The sequence below is a fragment of the Melopsittacus undulatus genome, chromosome 7 (assembly GCF_012275295.1).
Source record: "Melopsittacus undulatus isolate bMelUnd1 chromosome 7, bMelUnd1.mat.Z, whole genome shotgun sequence".
Lineage (NCBI taxonomy): Eukaryota > Metazoa > Chordata > Aves > Psittaciformes > Psittaculidae > Melopsittacus > Melopsittacus undulatus.
In genome coordinates, this window is record NC_047533.1 from 26,609,719 (window position 1) to 26,628,857 (window position 19,139).

Consider the following 19,139-nt stretch of genomic DNA (forward strand, 5'->3'; position numbering starts at 1 on the left):
AAAATATCACTCAAGTTTTTAGAGCCGGTAAAATGAGAAATACTAACAGACATGTGATTTTTGACACATAAATATACTTCATAATAAAGAAAAAACAATGCTCAAGCCTACTGAAGAATTATTTGCTCAGCTGCTGTAAATGAACATGGTGTCCATCAATCTCAGTCATCTGAGTAACAGTCAATTAACTACAATCACTTGCAGTGCTGACAGGCACCAAAATGATTGGAATCTATTTTCTCTAATCAAAATAAAAGGGTAAGTTGGGAAAAAAACATTATTTTTCTACCCTACTTCAAAGATGTTGTACAATAGGAGACAGGTAATATTTAAAACTTGTTGGTACTTCTGTCCTTGCCTATGAACAGATACTTCTGCCATTTGAAAGAACGGAACCAATTTTCACAAGACATACACACTGGGCTCTCAGAAAATTGCAGTGCTTGCATGCTGAACCAACACACCCTTAGGAAACCTCATAACTTCCTAGATATGGGCAGAAGTGCATCCCTTCTGCTCCTTCTTTCAGTCTGTCATCATAAAGCTCATAGAGACAATGATTCTCCTCAGAACAGTCTTCTTCAAATTCCAACCACCAGGAAAAGCTTTAAATGCAGTTCATAAACCATGACAAGCCATATCAAACAGTGTTCACCTAGTCCTGAAATACTACCGTATACAGCAGCAGTTTGATAGCACTGTGGTTTATTATGTGTTTCTTGTATGGAACAATGTTCACTTTGACACACAGTTTTCTGTAGCAGACCGATCAGGAGGGGGAGAGAGAAAGTGCTCATATCATTCCTGTTATACACTCTTAGGCTTTTTTCTATTGTGTTTGTTAAATCCTTAATATGACATGGTTCACACATGTAAGCTGAAGAACATGCCTAGGTAACGACAGGATAAGGGCTTTGCTAATTCTGATATCTATTTCTGTCTTTTTCTAAACCTCATCCTTTATGCTAGATACTGTTCATTAACAAAACATTTAATGCAATTCAGTTAAAAATACACTAATTTGCAGAATAATGCATACAAAGAGTCTTTGAGTACAGGATTTCAGGGTAGCTTCAGATAATTCATCTTTGGGACAGGATTATTTACATTAGTGTGCTTAATGTAAATTTCCTGGCACTGTAAAGCAAGAGTACAAAACCTTCAAACCTTCTACACAATTCAATGACTCATAGAATGAGTGCAGGGATATACCTGATCACAAAGCATCCTCAGCAAGTACAATAATATTGAACAATGTATATTAGGATACTGAACACATTGATAGTTGAATACATTAAAAAAAGAACCAATAAATTAAAAACCTGCTGTTAGTTGCTGCAACTTGAGAATAAAATGGAATGCATAAGTCAAAGGATACTTAAAATTCACCATCAGTACATTCTACATGAAGCCATAAATGGCACATTATCATAGAAATAATTGTATCCTAACAGTGCCCAGGCTGTGCAGTCTGTGTACAAAAGTAACATATTATGTAACCTGTAAATATCTGATCTGTTTAGTGGTTTACTCTCTTGTTAAAAATATGTGGGCTAGGCTTCAAAGTATGTCCTTCAGCTTGCAGTCACAGCAGTCTTCAATGGATAACTAGCAAAAAAACATGCAACAAAAGATAAATCATCTACAGAAGAGACAGAAATGTTGGGAAATAATAAAGAAACTGAATTGTTTCAGTGAAATACAGAATCAGTTCCAGAATTAATCCTGGAATTTTCAGTCTGGACATTCTAATACCAAGTTCCATTAATAAATATTAAAACTGAATAGAGAGCATCATCTGCATCCACAGCAAGGGAAGAAAAGAATGCATAGTCCTCAAATACACTAAAATGGTAATGATACAATAATGTTTCAAAATGTTAGACCATGACTCAGAAACATAAAAAAAGAAAACGAATTTAGAATTTTTTTTTTCTGTAAACATACAGATTTATGTAAGTATACACTTACAGATATAGACAGGTAGAACATTTTCTTCTGGCTCATTTTTAATCTATCAGTCATGATGTCTCTGTGTCTCTACAGAACTGATCTGACTCTTCTAATCCTCTCCCCATTTTTGTTACTTGAACATTGCTCCACTATTTCCTATATGAAGCTTGATTAAACTGACATTAAGGACAAGGAAAGTACAAACTTTTCTGTTTGCTCTTAATTTTTGAAACAATGATGTAATACTGCTTCTTACTTAAAAAACTGCTCCTGTGAATCTTTCTCCAAAAACCTCTCTTATTTGGGATAGCAGTAATTTACTGACATGAGTTTTGGTCAAACAGAAATTACAAGATCAGGTATTCTCTTAGTTAAAGGAAGCTGAAAACGCCTTGAAGTGCCATCATGCCTTCCCCAACCCACTGTCTCACACACTTGCCTTGTCTTGTCAGACCACAAAAGCTGTGGCACTTGCATGGTTTTCCCCTGAGTTCCTTGGGGCACCAGCAGCACAAAACATTGTGCATTTATGCACACATAGGGTTTGGGGGATGAATACAGGGCAGAGAAAACTAATGGGACCCACAGGCAATACAGATCAAAATGCATTTCTACACACTGACCGTACAACAGACTCTGCTACACAGTACCACCAAACTGACATTTTTTTCATCTTGGCCCTAGTTTGGAAGGCAAGAGAAGGTAGTAAGAGCTTAGAACACTTACATTAAGTGCTCAATTGAGTGTCCCATCCCTGGAAGTGTTCAAGGCCAGGCTGGACAGGGCTTGGGGCAACATGCTGTAGTGGAAGTTATCCCTGTCCATGGCAGGGGGTTGGAACTAAATGACTTTTAAAGTCCTTTCCAACCCAGTCTATGATTCTGTGAATGAGCCTCTGCATACAAGAAAACCAAGCTCTAAATATTCATCATATGTCTACATCCTAAGACAGCCCCAGACCACTGCAGGGCTCTTAAGGATCAATATTTTGGCCATAAAAATGCACTTAGCTGCATTTTATGTGACTATTGCACAATGCATAGCGCAGTTTAGCACTAAAAGACACATTCCAAAATTTTTAGACTTAATGAGTATTAGAAGCATAAATATGCTGCTGATCCAGACACTCTTAAAAATGTTTACTCAGGTTGTAGTTGCCTGAAGAGATTGCATACTGTAGAAAAACATCTCGTAAGTATGGAGTGCCTATACTGTCTACAATTTTGAGTAGATCTTTGTTAAATGTAAAAGCCAAAACACAACAGCCTTCAAAAGCAAATTCCAATGAACGTCATATGTACATCTAAAGCATTCCTTTCATAAAACTGAAAGTCTACCAGAAGCAAGAGGAAAACAGACTGAATCACAAAAGTAAACCCAGTTCCTCTCGTGTGTGTCCTCTGAAGCTCTCAGACAAACATACTCCCTTGATATACTGCTTCAGCATCACTGTTAGGAAAAAGTGCTCTCTACATGATGCCATATTGCATCCAAACTAAGCTGAAGGACATCATTTGCCATAGTGAATTAACATGTATGTCAAATGAGTAATCCAATGGGGAATCACAGATATGCGTTCTCACTATAAGTGATCAAATGAAGGTCTAAAGACAGACTTTGAAATTGAAGCAATTTTGGGATTATTGGTTAACAATCTCAAACAATATTGACTCCAGGGAAAGCGCCTTCCTAATGAAAAAAGAGCTTACAGGGTCAAATCTGTAACTACCTTTTTTTTCCCTGAGAATGTTGTTTCCCAAATTAGAAGCATCTTTTTAGGAAATCTTAATTAAATTATTTGTATTTACATGGATTTATTTCCCACAAAAATTAGATTTTTGTAGCGATGCTCGGATGCTCCTGATTCGTGGAGTCCAAACCCAGTGAAAGCAATTGTTCTTTTATGAAGGCCATAGTGTCCTCAGACTGTAATTTTAATTTCTGTGTAGTTCTCTGCCCATTTTTAAAACCATAGAATAGTTTTCAAAGCTTTATGTCTTAATGACATTTACCTCACTACCCTTTGGTGGCACACTTCTTTGCCATGATTTTTTTTTTACAGATATCAGGGTCAGAGGGATAAACATTCAACTGACATACATTATAACTACTGGGATCATGCTCTCTAATGAAATAATTTGCCTTTTCAATATGGTGTTATCCTTACCTTGGACTAGTTTTATTAGTATCATGAGAGTACCACACCTGTGACAGCTCTAGCAGATGTGTGGAGACCTCAAAAATGAGTGACATGAAGTAGTCCCATGTCTGATACTGTCATTACTGCAAGTGCAGTGCATGATATAACACTGCTGAGCAAGCAGAAGATAGCTGTTGGCACAGCAGAGGCCATGGTACATAGCAGTAGGGAGATTGCCAGGGGCTGCAGAGACAAGAAAAGGGCATGGAAGATGGGGTAGGGCTACCTGGTTCTTTAAAACAGGAAAACTGTTTCAGTTCCAGGGTATGTACTGGCCATTAGCTGAAGAACTTATATTTCTGGAAATATAAGTTACTGGAAAAGGGAGCCTCTACCATTTGCTATATCCTCCTTACAGGTCTGTTCACACATTTTGCTCCCACAATACATTCCTTCAGGATAGGATAGGATGGAGAGAAACGAAAGAGAAAGACTGCAACAGGACGACAGCCAAAACTGAACATACCACTTATATCAGACATGGAAATCAAAAAGTTTCCCCCACCCCATCACTATTCTGCACTTTCATGTATTTCTTTACATTCAGTGTGGTGTGAGACATGGACTTCATGTCCATGGACTTCATGTCCATGAACACAGCCTCAGATAATGACAACCCTAAGTTTATTAGATATTTATGCTGGAATGGATATCTTTTGTCACAGATCTGTATCATCTATGTCTGACACTTCTATTCACAGTGTCTAAGTACTACTGTTTTTTCCTGCTTTGTGTTCCATCGCTGAAAGCTGATATTCCACACCAAAGCATGATGACATACACATAAACCACAAGATCCTTAATAATAATCAGAATTACTGTGCTTTCACCAAATATTAGGAAGCCCACTGCACTGGCATACTCCAGCCTCAGACTGAACAAAAGGCTTCTCTGCCGTGCAAATTCAATACTGTCAGCAATTCTGTAGGGAGGAGGAAAACAAAAAAGTTGGGAGGGGGCTGAACTCAAACTCACCCAAAGACCATTCCCAGTGTTAGTCCTGGGCAGCAGTCCCCAGAGGATGTCATGCAACAAGGCCTTTCTAAAGCCTCCAATACTACCATTTTATACAATGCATATCACAACAGAAAAGCTAAGTGATTTGAAAAAAGGTCACAGACTTAACTACATCATTACTGCTGTTACTTCAGTGTTGGTACCAAATAGGTTCAATCTCAAGATCAAGTTTCTACACAAACTAGATTAGACATGTTGCTCTACTTCTGAAGAAACCAGCTGTGTGTACACACACACCCCACAAAAAGGGCCCATAAGACTAAATGCACATGGAAAAAGGAGGACGAAGAAATCAATCACAGAATTACAGAAGGAAGGTGACCTCAAGGATCATTTGGTCTAACATTTCTTGGTTAAAAAAAGTGTTAATTTCAGATTTTTCTGTGAATTTGAAAAAGTAATAATAAATCAATGCACTGAGAATAGTTTTATTCACAAGTCTGGTTCAACAGTTATTCTTTTTAACCTTTGACGAGTAGCTCCAGGAAATTATAATGGGCTAGAGATAAACCAGCTATAAACAAACACAGGGAAAATATTCAACACAAATCAAAATAAGGAGCTGATGCAATGTCCTCTGTGTGACCTCATTTTTTAAAGTAAATATATATTTTTGAAATTACAACAATTTCAAATAGAGTCTAAACATGTTTCTGCAACAATCACAACCATCTCCAACAGCATAAGAATACACAGTAAAAAATAAACTTATTTGAATAAGATTGTAAGTATTTTATAATATTAATCTATAACATCATCCAGATAATATTTTCTGGCAATAATCAGAACTTACCATATTAATTGGGTCAACTGGGCCAATGCTGTTAACATAGACATCTGTTTCGATCACTGTAGTTCTCACTGAACAAAACAATAAGCATAATAATTACATATTTCATTAACTATGTACATTGTTAGAATCATTTATTAAAATAGCAACAAATCTGATATTCTTTTATGAGATTCAGAATAATTAAATCTCTGGTTTATTCATTCTGGGAAGGATCATATATGACTTGGCTCCCTATTCCATATGAATTGTTAGAATTATCAACATGAATTTTTTACTTCATAATGCAATCTCCACCAGTGCTTTTTGAACAACTAGATATAAAAGTCATAAAAGGTAAAATTAAAAATCAAAAGAAAACAAACCCAAAATCTGTTTTCCAGCATAACAAATTAATCAGAAACAGAAAAAATGTTTGGGAAAAATTGCTCAAAAAAAAAACCATAAGGTCTGGGAACAGATATGATTATCAGCTGTAACGAATCAATGTGCAGTGCCTCCTGTTTATTCCTACTGAAAATTTGTAACTAACTAACTAAATAAAATCCAACAAAACCCAACACTTTTCACCACAGATTTCATCAATTCATGCAACTACAGTACACCTAAGGACTACTAATGTCTTTTATTAGACTTAATACACTTCTTCAAACACTAAACTAAAGCTCCTGAAGTTAAAGTCATTTAGAAGTTAAACATTTCAAACGTATTTTTTCTTTAAAACCACTCTCACCAGGCAGACAAAAATTAACTGCTTAAAAAAATATATTCTCTTACAGAATATATTTTCTTTGTGCACTTGCAGGAGGGCACAAAGTCTCAGTGACTTTCCATGAAATTTTCCATCTGAAATACAGGTTGCACAGATAATTCAGGTTTTTCCTCCAAACTGTTTTACAGAGAGGAAAAAGTACAAAGAGAAGAGGTCAGGATGCATCTTAACTTCATCAGTTTACCAAACATTTTCTCTTAAGTACCAGCTTGTACTGGAAAGCCAAAATAAGGACACAAAAGTACATATGTCCTAGTCCCAGTGGTATTAAGAGGGTTAATAACAAAGCTCTGCTAGTTTTTATTTCATGATGTGGCATGTTAAAATGAAGCATCTCTGTCCATCTGCAGGCAGAAAAGGTGTAAGGTGCAAACAAAAAGATACTTTGATTTCCCAAGAAAGGGAGTATATATCTTCAGATTTGATTTCTTTATACTGCAAACCATCAAAGATCACACAAGTGCTCTATAACAAACCAAAAACCATAAGAGGATTTTTCAAATCTTAGAAATCTGAAAATCAGACACACAGAAAGAAACAAGGTATCATTAACATCCTCGCTAGTTACAGTGACAGGCAAGATATATTTCCTAAATATCCTAAGATTCCTTTGTCCCACCAGTCTCACTTGGGAGGAAATTCTCCCTGATTCCAAATCCAGTCACTAAGCATGGCAAGACACACCACTGAGGCTACACAAAAGATTTTCTAGACGACCACAGAGCACAGTCACTTGGTCACCATCCTGTCCCCAGCATGCTTCCTAGAAAGTTTAAACAGACTCTAGAAATTGATTTATTTCCTGGAGGGGGGAAGAAAGTAGTTACTTCCTGAGCTGCAAATGTTTTCAGTATCTGCAGGGCCCATAGAGGAATGGGGGCAGCACAAGAACTCACATCCACAGTCTGAAAAAATCAGAGAAAAAATTAGTATGTAATACATGTGTGTTTATACACATATGTAAAATGTAACATAATTTACATATGCCACATCTGGCAGATATCGTCTTCCTTTAATTCTGCAACCCTGTTTATCTATATAACAGCAACCCGACTGCTAAAGTAGGAAAAAAAGGAGGTGGATCAAAGTGCATCCTGCCTCATTATTCAAGCAATGCTGAAACCACTATTTTTCTCCCATATTAATAGGAAATGTTTAATTCTCTTCAGTGTTAAGACATCTTGTTTTGTTCTGAGGTTCAAGTCTTTTACTCAGGCTTTCAGCACTGCCCAGACATGTCTCAAACCTCTTCTTCAGATGCAAATACCTACAGACAGTGATTAAGGTCACCTCTGAAGCCTGACTTCACTGTGACTGCTTTACGGTGCAGAATCTTACCCTAGAATATGACCCACAGGCTGTTTCTCTCTCCTCCATCTTCCCTCTCTCCCTCAGTTTTTGTATTTCCAGTTTTACTGAAGGAGCTGATTACTTTGCAGATACAGCCTCTTCCTTTCCAAGAGTCTGCCATCCACCAATTTTTGTACAAAAATTAATTGCTGAAATCGTTGAAAGTATCACTATTCTTTATCAAGACTCCTGTGAGACCCCATTATAGACAGCCCACTGATATTTACTTATTAACAACTAAATTTTTATATCTTTCATCAAGCCAGCTTTAATGGGGACTTTGTCAATTTTATGAAATTTCAGCTTGTAGTGAGCAGCACTTGATCTGCTACAAGGGCTATCCTGTAATGTGCAATGGAGTTCAATTTGCCTTTTCCATACTGCTCTGAGTAAGACTAGAAGAGCAATTAAGAGCCAATGAAGAGTCTGAAAATTTGCCTCAGTTGAAATTATTTTAATTGACCCAAATGATCCAATTCAAGAAGACTGGAGCAGGATGTTCTGCTACCTCAGTTCTTCTGCATGGTACAGAACAAAGTACTGTGAATCAGAAAAAAAGAATTCATTCTTCGTATGCTCTTGAACTAGAAGTGGTAATAGCCCATGAAAACAACAAATGCTGGAGGAAAATATTTTCCTGACATCCATATAATTACTATTGCTCATTTACACTTCACAAAGATCTAAATAAAAGATGGCTTGAGATTTTTCTACTGTGAATGCTTCTTATTTTACTTTAAAAGTTTTGTATCAACCTTGAAAATACTATGAGTAGGAAGGTGGCTATTCAACACATCCTGAAGTGCAGAACAGCACTGTAAACTTACAGAAGCTTCTAAGGAAGGGGAGAAAAGGCTTGCACACTTTAAATATTTACACTGAAAGACAACATGAGTTAGGCTAGAGTAAAGTAAGAAGGTGAGAGGAGAGCAGATTGCACACGCAACAGAGACAGCACCAAGGGGCAGCTGTTCATCAACTCATAACACAGCTAAGTACACAGGGAACCAGATCACTAAGCCCAGTCTAGAGAGATCTACCCACATTTTCTGATTTCCTGTTTTGACGCCTTTTCTTCACTAGACTAAACTATGGGAAAATGGAACTGTTGGAACAAGTCCAGAGGCGGGCCATGAGGATGATGAGGAGACTGGAGCACCTCCCATATGAAGACAGGCTGAGAAAGTTGGGGCTGTTCAGCCTGGAGAAGAGAAGGCTGTGTGGAGACCTCATAGCAGCCTTCCAGTATCTGAAGGGGGCCTATAAAGATGCTGGTGAGGGACTATTCATTAGGGACTGTAGTGATAGGACAAGGAGTAACAGGTTGAAACTTAAACAGCAGAGATTTAGACTGGATATAAGGAAGAAATTCTTTACTGTGAGGGTGGTGAGGCACTGGAATGGGTTGCCCAGGGAGGCTGTGAATGCTTCATCCCTGGCAGTGTTCAAGGCCAGGCTGGACGAAGCCTTGGGTGATATGGTTTAGTGTGAGGTGTCCCTTCCCATGGCAGGGGGGTTGGACCTAAATGATTTTAAGGTCCTTTCCAAGCCTAACTATTCTATGATTCTATGATTCTATTCCTACAAAAATCAGAGAAGATAATGAGAAAATAAAAACAAATCTTAAAACACCTTCCCCTACCCCTCCACTTCCTCAATATTGAAAACAGCATGTCAGTCTACCTAAATTCACTAGCCGGTTCCCATAGTTTACCACAATTCCTCATTTTAGAATGACGGTCTAAGATACATCACCTTTTGTTAATTATTACTTTTCATACTGTTTGATGTAAACTAAGACTTTTAATAACTTTATCCAGGCTTATTTTTTATATGAACATGTTTTCTATAACATGCTCTTCTTGGTGATAAAGCAGTTATTCAGCAAAAAAAATAGGCAACTATGACATTCAGAAATAACAGTCCATCAGTTTGCAACAGTTTTCTATGGAATAACACAATCTTCACAACTAGTTATCTAAGAGTATTATTTATATGGTTATCTATATTGAAAATTCATCCGCAAGTGTCTATAGCAGAATTCCAGTTCCAACACTGAAGAATTTTTTTCAAAGTGATTTTGATGAAGAGAGAGCCTAATTCTCTACATTTCTTTTACCTTTACCTTTAAAAGAAACCCATCTTCAGCAAATACTCCGACCACCACTTTTAGTATTTCCATAATTTTTATGCAGTGCACACACCCAGTACCTTTAACATTCACTGCATGTGCTCTTAAACATCTCGCACTTGCATTTAAATTTCCTTCAAATCTTGCTAAATTTTCTTAATACCAGAAGATATTTAAATAAGACAAAGAGAAAATGACAAAATGTGGTCTTCTATTAAATTTCAGTATTGCCTCTGATGTTTCAATTTTTATTTGGCTCTCCTTTATCATCTGCTATTATGAGACCTCACTTGGAGCACTGTGTACAGTTCTGGTGCTCTCAACACATGAAGGATATGGAGCTGCTGAAGCAAGTCCAGAGGAGGGTCACAAGGATGATCAGGGGGCTGGAGAACATCCCATATGAAAACAGGCTGAGAAAATCTGGGCTGTTCAGCCTGGAGAAGAGAAGGCTGTGTGGAGACCTCACAGTAGCCTTCCAGTATCTGAAGGGGGCCTACAGGGATGCTGGAGAGGGACTCTTCATCAGGGACTGTAGTGACAGGACAAGGGGTAATGGGTTGAAACTTAAACAGCAGAGATTTAGACTGGATATAAGGAAGAAATTCTTTACTGTGAGGGTGGTGAGGCACTGGAATGGGTTGCCCAAGGAAGTTGTGAATGGTCCATCCCTGGCAGTGTTCAAGGCCAGGCTGGAGAGGGCCTTGGACAACATGATTAATGTCTGGTGTCCCTGCCCATGGCAGGGGGGTTGGGACTACATGATCTTAAGGTCCTTTCCAACCCTAACCATTCTATGATTCTATCTCCCTCAACTAAATGGATGTTTAACAATGAAACCCCTTATCTTAATCTGAGATGTCGAAATTCTATGTCAAAATTGAAAAGAAAACAAAATTCTGCCCTGGTATGCAAACCCAGAAAGTTCAGGTTAAAAAAAAAATAAAAATTTGTAACTATTGTAACTGAGCTTCGTAATTCAATAGTAAAAATGTTCTTTAGAATTAGAATTCTAGTTCAATAACCTTGTTGTACAAGTGCTGACATATACTCTGAAGATGGGGAATCTGACACCAGATTTTATCCATATAATTGAAGCAGACGAAGCTGAATGAACTGAGGTTTGTTTTACATCAAGAGAGTGAAGAAGGAAAACAAAGGAAGCATTTATGTGAGAGAATCTAGAACTAAGTGTCTTTCTTCAGGAACTGATATTTGGAATCCAAAATGCTGTACACTCACTCACAAAAAGGCAGAGTTCTTGCCCTATCAAGACTCAGTACATAATCAGAAAAGCGAAGGTAAGGATTACACCATAATTCTTCCATAACTGTCAGTCTATTGACAGGTCAGAATAAACACTTCTTCCTCTATTTTCTCTCCATTTATTTCTTAGTTTTAGGGGGAAAGAAGAGAAACAGGCTTCTCTACTCTTTCGTCCCCACCTACCAGCTAATCATTAGAAGGAATTCTAGAGGAGGCAGTTTATTCCCTCATAATGCCTTTGCTGGAGTTGCATCAAGCAGTCAGGGAAAAAAAAAAAGGAAAAATGGTAATATTGTACAGCTGTCACACATTGAGAATGTAAGGGGAAATAATCTGGAAGACCTTTCCTGTTGTCTAAATATTTGCAGTTATACAACTAAATGAATGTGAAAGCAAAAGCTTACAAAAAACTTCATGAGATTCACATGTGGTTATATTATGACAGGAAGAGAAAAATTGCCATTCATCATCTTCAGGGTAACAGTCAACAATAAAAGAGAACTAAGAAATTCAGGGAAGAAAACAATTTGTCAGAAGCTTTCAAAAGAAAATACTTAGTTTGAGATTGCATCTCTGTTCTCCTACATAAATGAAACAAGTCTAGATTGTTGTATTATCATATAAACAGCTTAAAGACTTACATAACATTCCTTTGATAGGGAATGCCAAGTATTTAACAAATAATTATGTCCTACACTTCTTCCTCCACAGTTCAGGAAACAAACTCAGAAAATAAATTATTTTTTCTAGTTTGATCCAGCATGCACATGGCAGACAAGAGCTGGCAAGGTTTCATGTATTTCATGTTTTCAACACAAGATTCTTCCAAATATTTATATTTAATAATTATATGCAAATTGATGCTCTGACTATGGAAAGACAAAACTGCTTTCCTGCTAGCTGCAGTCTGGCATTTGGTAATGCAGTCTTCCTTTCTGTATTTCCCAGAAAAGATATAGTCCAAAGTTATATTTTTAGATTCTTATGAAGTTTTTCAAAATCTGAGTGAATGGAAGAACTGGGTTGAGTTAATTTTGCTCAGAATGCACACATACAATGCACTTACTACAGCAAGAGTAAAAATATCTAGGGATAATCTTTAATAACTCCTACAAACTCAAGACCAATTTTTTAAATAATCATGGCTGGTTTATATCTACAACTCTTTCTGCCAGAAGATCTTAGTTAAACAAAGCAAACTATAATTGTCTTTTAGTGTTTTATTATAGATTGCCTAATGTCCACAAAAAGCAATGCTCTACATAAAAGAGATTGTAAATAGAACATTAAAAAAAAAATCTGCTCATGCCTAGAACATTATTTTTACCGGTTCCAGAAGAACACTGCATTTTATTGCTATTATATTTAGCTTGCTATATGAAGTTTTAAAAATTGTATTAAATAGATTTTTGCCATCTGTGATAAAATGCACACTATCTCAGCTTCACATTTTCTATTGACTGAGTTATTTTATTGGCTTACCCCCAATATCTGGTCGAAGCTTATTGTCATAACCTTGAAGTAAAGAGTCCAGTATGTGAGTTACATCCCCTCCGTGAATCTTTGGTGCAAGTACCCATGTTTTATTCACTGTTAGATCTTCATCATCTTCATCATCTGCTTTATCAGCTCTATAGTAAATTAATTTAAAAAAACAGGGTTAGGGAATAAACAAACACACCAAAAAAAAACAAACCCAAAACCATAGTGAAACTAAATACACAAGAAGTGAAGAAGAATCTGATAAAAAATTGCACAGTATTTACAGTACTTTATAAAAATCTAAATGCATTCTGGTGCCAAAAAAAAAGAGGCAGGCTGCTTATTTAAAACACCAACATTTTATTTTATGGCAGTAGAGAGTGTAAGCAAATAAACATGTCTAGAGAGGCATTAGCACATCAACCATTCAGAAAAAAATCAAGCCATGAGTCAAACCCATAAAAGCAGCAGTAGGCATACCCTTCCTGTCAGCCTTTTCCTGTTTTAAAACAGAAAATGTAACTCACAAGCTTCTCCCTACATGTATTTCATTTTCAAATCATGGTGATAATATTTCTAAGAGATACATAATCATGGTAATAGATAGCTGCCAAGAACATTCAAAGAACTTCCTTCCCAGTAGCCTCCATTCTAGCTGTGATATAAAAAAGACTTGTATAACTTATTCAATTCCATTCAAATTTTAAGAAAGCAAATAAATATAACATCCATATGCTTTAAGTAAACATTCACAGCATGTGTTAATTAAGTATCTGCATGTACACATGGTATAGTTAGAATGCTGTTCTACTCCTTTCAGTCAGTAATATTATTTTTTAGCTACCTATTTTATCAAGATAAAACAAATGTACATGGAGAACACTTACACATTTATTTACAGGCTATCTGGCAACAATATATAGTTAATCATTAAAGTCACCAGAGAAAAAACCTTGAAGTACCTTGGTTGTATCTGCAGATTCACTCAGGTATCACTGAAAGGTCAAAGAATGCCTGGAAGTACTTTTCCTACTTGAATCAAATGAGTGTGGACTTAAGTATTCCTCCACTGCTAAGGTTTGCAATCTGTATTACTCATCCAGTTTATTTCAGGGAAACTGCTAAGGGCTTCAAGTAAAGCAAAGTGCATTAGACTGATAGCAGTAACTCTGAGAGTCACAACATTATCTTCACAAATGGACACTGGCTAGCAATTATTACAAATGTATGCAATCCATATAAATCAGTTCCAAGGTTAGCATAAGCTAACATTTCAGTAAAAGAAGGAATTAAATTATTGTTGTTGTACCAATTTGTATTGTGCACTGAAACTAAAAATGTTACTGTTATATTATCAGAAAGGGATTTAAGAGTTTCTAAATTACACACACACATGCTGCCCTCAAAACTAGGGATGGATTCTTTCAGCAAATTTCCTACAGGAATGAAGATCACCAGCATGTTCCACGTGGAGACAATATTACATCTCCAGGGAGAAAGGACAGAAAAAGTCAGAAAAGGACAGAGATGGAGTAGGCACGCCTGGCTTTAACTGTACTCCTTTGAGGGCATGTACCAAACCAGTCTGTACTTATAAGACCTTGCATCACCTCAGATAACATTAGCAAGTCTCACTGAGAATCAAGACTACCAAGGCTGTGGAAACTGCTCAATGGTTTTGGCATGCCTGCTTAATTTGGGAAGCACAACAGTGAGGTTGACACAGCTCAACAGGCTCCCAGGGGATAAACAAAAGGCGCTGCTCAGATATCAGGACTTTCATACCTAGCTTGCTGTAAACCAGTTGCAAGAGGCTGTTACAGCTAAAAGTGACATGCAATCTAAATACAAGGTTCACTGACAGCTTTCCCTGTTACAGTCTGAAAAACACTTTCATTCTTTAAAGTTGAAATTCACTGTAAAATACTTAAATCTTTACTGCACTAAACAGACATTATAGAAATGTCAGATATTAAATATTCAACATTTCCCATCAGTAGGATCCCAATAAAGGGAGCACTAAAAAAAGTAGGAAGCTAAGTTTTTAAATGTACACCCTTTTTTCCTTAAAGCCACTTACAGGTATCTCTTTCATGTTTTGTTACCATGCAGCTTTCTATTTTTATACATATATAGTCTGCTTGCACTTATGTCATCTAATTACTACATAAATTAGCTTACAGTTGCTAAGAGGCAATCCCAGCTTTTCCCCAGGGGCACCAAGATGATGATGAGTCAAAATTCATAAGCAGCTCTCTGAGGAAAGACACTACAAAACTGACTTTTTTTTTTCCTTTTTTTGTCCTCCATTCCACAAACAACAGAAAGTACAGTGAAACCACCAGTTTTGTGCAGAGCCAGGGTACCTGACTCTCAGGATCAGACCAGTTGTTTGCAGAGAATTTTAAGTGATGCTGACACAACTTTCTCCTCCTTCAATGTTCTTTCCACACTGCTATTAAGAACAGCACAGATTTAGCAAAAATTAAAAGTACAAGAGGTCATGTCATTCCCACCTAAACCCAAGAGGACTTACAATCGTGATACCTCCACCTGTAGTCACTCAAAAATCTTGACTTTTTGGAGAGTTCTTAATTTTATTTATAGATTCACAGGACAACTCCAGTGGGAAGGGATCATGGGAAGTTTCTAGTCCAGCCTCCTGCTCAAAGGAGGGCCAGCTCTGAGGTCACAGCAGGCTGTTCAGAGCTTAACCAGGTTGGGTCTTGCAGAGCTGCAAGGATGGAAATGCACAACCTCTCTGAGCAACCTGGTATCAGAGCTCAGAAAGCTATTAATAATGCAGTTCCAGGGAGAGAGTGAAAAAATCCATCCCGACATCCAACCGCTTTACAGGTCACAACTAGCTAAATCCATTTAAGAGGTACTTCTATTAAAGGCAACATTTCTCAGTGTCTAACAGGAGTCTTAAAACATCCATTTCGTATTTACACAGAACTATCTGGTTTTATCTAGAAAACACCATGCATAAAAAAAGTGACAACTGCTAGAATAGAAATACACTAGACTTCCACACCAGTTAACACTAGGTTAACAAGAGCTTGCAGTTCACTAATCCATTAGGTAACTAGCAAAGGAACTAATTCAAATTAGAAATTAATGTAACCAAATGTGAAGGCACCAGATTATCACTGTTCTACACAGTGAAAGGAGTTATTCTTACTCTCTGTGTTCCTATCTTACTGACCATTTCAGAGATGACTGACTGTGATGAACTCATCTCACCAGCAGAATACCATCTTTTTAACTCCTCTTTAAAAGGTGCCCAAGATGAGCATGCATCTCTGCAGTGCTGATTGCACCCAGTTCTACACTTCTGATTTCTAAGCCATCATCACCAACATGCTGCCACAGTACTGAGCTAAGAAAGGAATGATGCTGGCTGGAAAAAGGAAGTGACCATAAATTACAGAAAGTCCTCCTTATGCCCTCCAGTGAAATTGAGCACAGCACACCTGCCAGATTGAATTCTCAATCCAGATGTTTTTGGGGGAGTTGCATAAAGATCTCCTAAAAGAGCACCTAGCCTCACAAAGACAAGGGAAGAGACACTGTGGACTATTAATTTCTTGGAATCTGAACTACTAATCTTTGTCACAGTAAATAGGTTTGAACTACTCTGTTTCAAAGGTAGAAATCCCTGCAGATTTACACTGTCAGCAAGATCAGCTGAGATGGTGCTATCAAGATCTAATAAGGGTTTCTAGACCATGTTCTTTAAGAAACATTTTCATGCTGGAAAACAAGATGGTTCAAAACTCTTTACCTTTTACCCAAGTTTCTGTGTGTCTCACATTGCAAAGGACAGTTGTATCTCGAGAACTTGGAATAGGGTAGAAGGAAAAGCAGAAGAAAACAAACTTCATTCCAAACCAGATAATGTAAAATTCAGGTATATTGGTCAAATACTTAGTGACACATTTACTTGGGCTGAGCAGCTTTCTACTTCTTTGCAGTTAAAATAAATATACAAACCCGTGAAGATTGATGACAATTAACCACTCTTGCTTTAACAACAGCACTTTTCCCTCTCTCTCTCAGAACCCCAGGAAATAAAGACAAACTTAACTGAAGAGGAATTCTTTTCCTTTCCATGTTTATGTGAAGGTTATGTCCCTATACACTGTCTCCATTCACTGTAAAATATGTTTTTTTTTCCAACAAAGTTCACTCAGTATGTCTTTTACAGAATGCGTTGAGACATGATGATCTAGAACAAAAATATGACACAAACCATGCAAACATTTTTGTTCCACTGCACGAAGCTAGAACTGAGTGTGACCTCAGCAAGTTTTCCGATGACACCAAGCTGTGTGGTTCAGTTGATACGCTAGAGGGAAGGAAAGCCATGCAGAGGGACCTTGACACGCTTGTGAGGTGGGCTGATGCCAACCTCATGAAGTTTAACCATGACAAGTGCAAGGTCCTACACCTGGGTCGGAGCAATCCCAGGCACAGCTACAGGTTGGGCAGAGAAGAGATTCAGAGCAGCCCTGCAGAGAAGGACTTGGGGGTGTTAGTCAATGAGAAAATGAACATGAGCCAGCTTCAGTGTGCACTCACAGCCCAGAAAGCCAACTGTATCCTGGGCTGCATCAAAAGGAGCGTGACCAGCAGGTCAAAGGAAGTGATCCTGACCCTCTGCTCTCGTGAGACCTCACTTGGAGTATTGTGTGCAGTTCTGGTGTCCTCAACATAAAAAGGACATGGAACTGTTGGAACAAGTCCAGAGGAGGGCCACGAGGATGATCAGGGGACTGGAGCACCTCCCATATGAAGACAGGCTGAGAAAGTTGGGGCTGTTCAGCCTGGAGAAGAGAAGGCTGTGTGGAGACCTCATAGCAGCCTTCCAGTATCTGAAGGGGGCCTATAAAGATGCTGGTGAGGGACTATTCATTAGGGACTGTAGTGATAGGACAAGGAGTAATGGGTTGAAACTTAAACAGCAGAGATTTAGACTGGATATAAGGAAGAAATTCTTTACTGTGAGGGTGGTGAGGCATGGGAATGGGTTGCCCAGGGAGGTTGTGAATGCTCCATCCCTGGCAGTGTTCAAGACCAGGTTGGATGAAGCCTTGGGTGACATGGTTTAGTGTGAGGTGTCCCTGCCCATGGCAGGGGGGTTGGAACTAAATGATCTTCAGATCCTTTCCAATCCTAACTATTCTATGATTCTATGGTTCTATTACTGCAGGTATAATCCAGATTTTAATGATTTTATAACCAGGAAAGGGACCTTACTTGTTTACATGCTTGCTTTGTAACACTTCAGCTATAGCTTCATAAACTCAAGAGTAAACTCCATGTATACAGTTAACAGTAATTGGGCAAAAAGTGCCCTAATTATGCTCTCTGTCCTTCAAGTAATTGGAGACATTACCATGACTAATAAATCCCTGAGCATAAGTGACTAATGACTAAATAAGTCTTTTCAACACCATGATCATCTTCAGACTTTAACACCACAGGTCTTTGTTTAACTATGAGAAAAAACAATCAAATGAACTGTAAATTGCAATTAACATCAGTCAGGTTATGTAAGCCACTGGAAAAAAAAAGTATACAGTGAGAGCTCCAACTGCTTTTTGCACCATGCATATCAAAGTATTACACAGAGAAGTACACAGCATAGCATAGGTGGGAGTATTTAAACACAGCTAATAATCAATTTAGTTGACCATTTCCAGGCTCCTATTCCCACCCAACACACCCAAGGGTACCCAGTCCTCCAAGTGGAGTTGATTTATGGGGAAACATAGACTTATGGAGAAGTGGTACAGACTGGGCAGTGAACCTTAGTTATCTCCACTGACACTTTATGCCTGTGCACAAGCAACTCAGTCAAGCCCTCAGAGGCCGTGAGGTATATCTGACCCTGCACAGTGGCCTTGTCTGTTTAGAGACAAAGTCTTCCTTCCATACAAGGAACACTCTAATGATCACTTAATAAATAAATGGGAAGGAAAGTCAGTACTTCAGATAACCTCTGTACCGAAAGAGCTGGAAGGAGCACAGAATCATAGATTAGGAAAGAAAAGGATCTTAAGATCCACTAGTTCCACCCTTCCTGCCATGGCAGGGATGTCTCACCCTAGACCGTACTGCCAAAGGCTCTGTCCAGCCTGGCCTTGAACAATGCCAACAACTTCTTTGGACA

At 37.9% G+C, this 19,139-nt stretch overlaps 1 protein-coding gene across 1 annotated transcript in view; it reads right to left on the minus strand.

Moving 5' to 3' along the window:
- Nucleotides 1–19,139, minus strand: part of GABRG1 (gamma-aminobutyric acid type A receptor subunit gamma1) — a 57,003-nt gene that overhangs the window by 23,797 nt on the left and 14,067 nt on the right. The window contains exons 2-3 of the mRNA XM_005149100.2: nucleotides 12,962–13,110; nucleotides 5,964–6,031 (exon numbers count right to left, since the gene is read on the minus strand). Coding sequence (XP_005149157.2) covers nucleotides 5,964–6,031; nucleotides 12,962–13,110 — 217 coding nt within the window. The remainder of the gene's footprint in view (nucleotides 1–5,963; nucleotides 6,032–12,961; nucleotides 13,111–19,139) is intronic.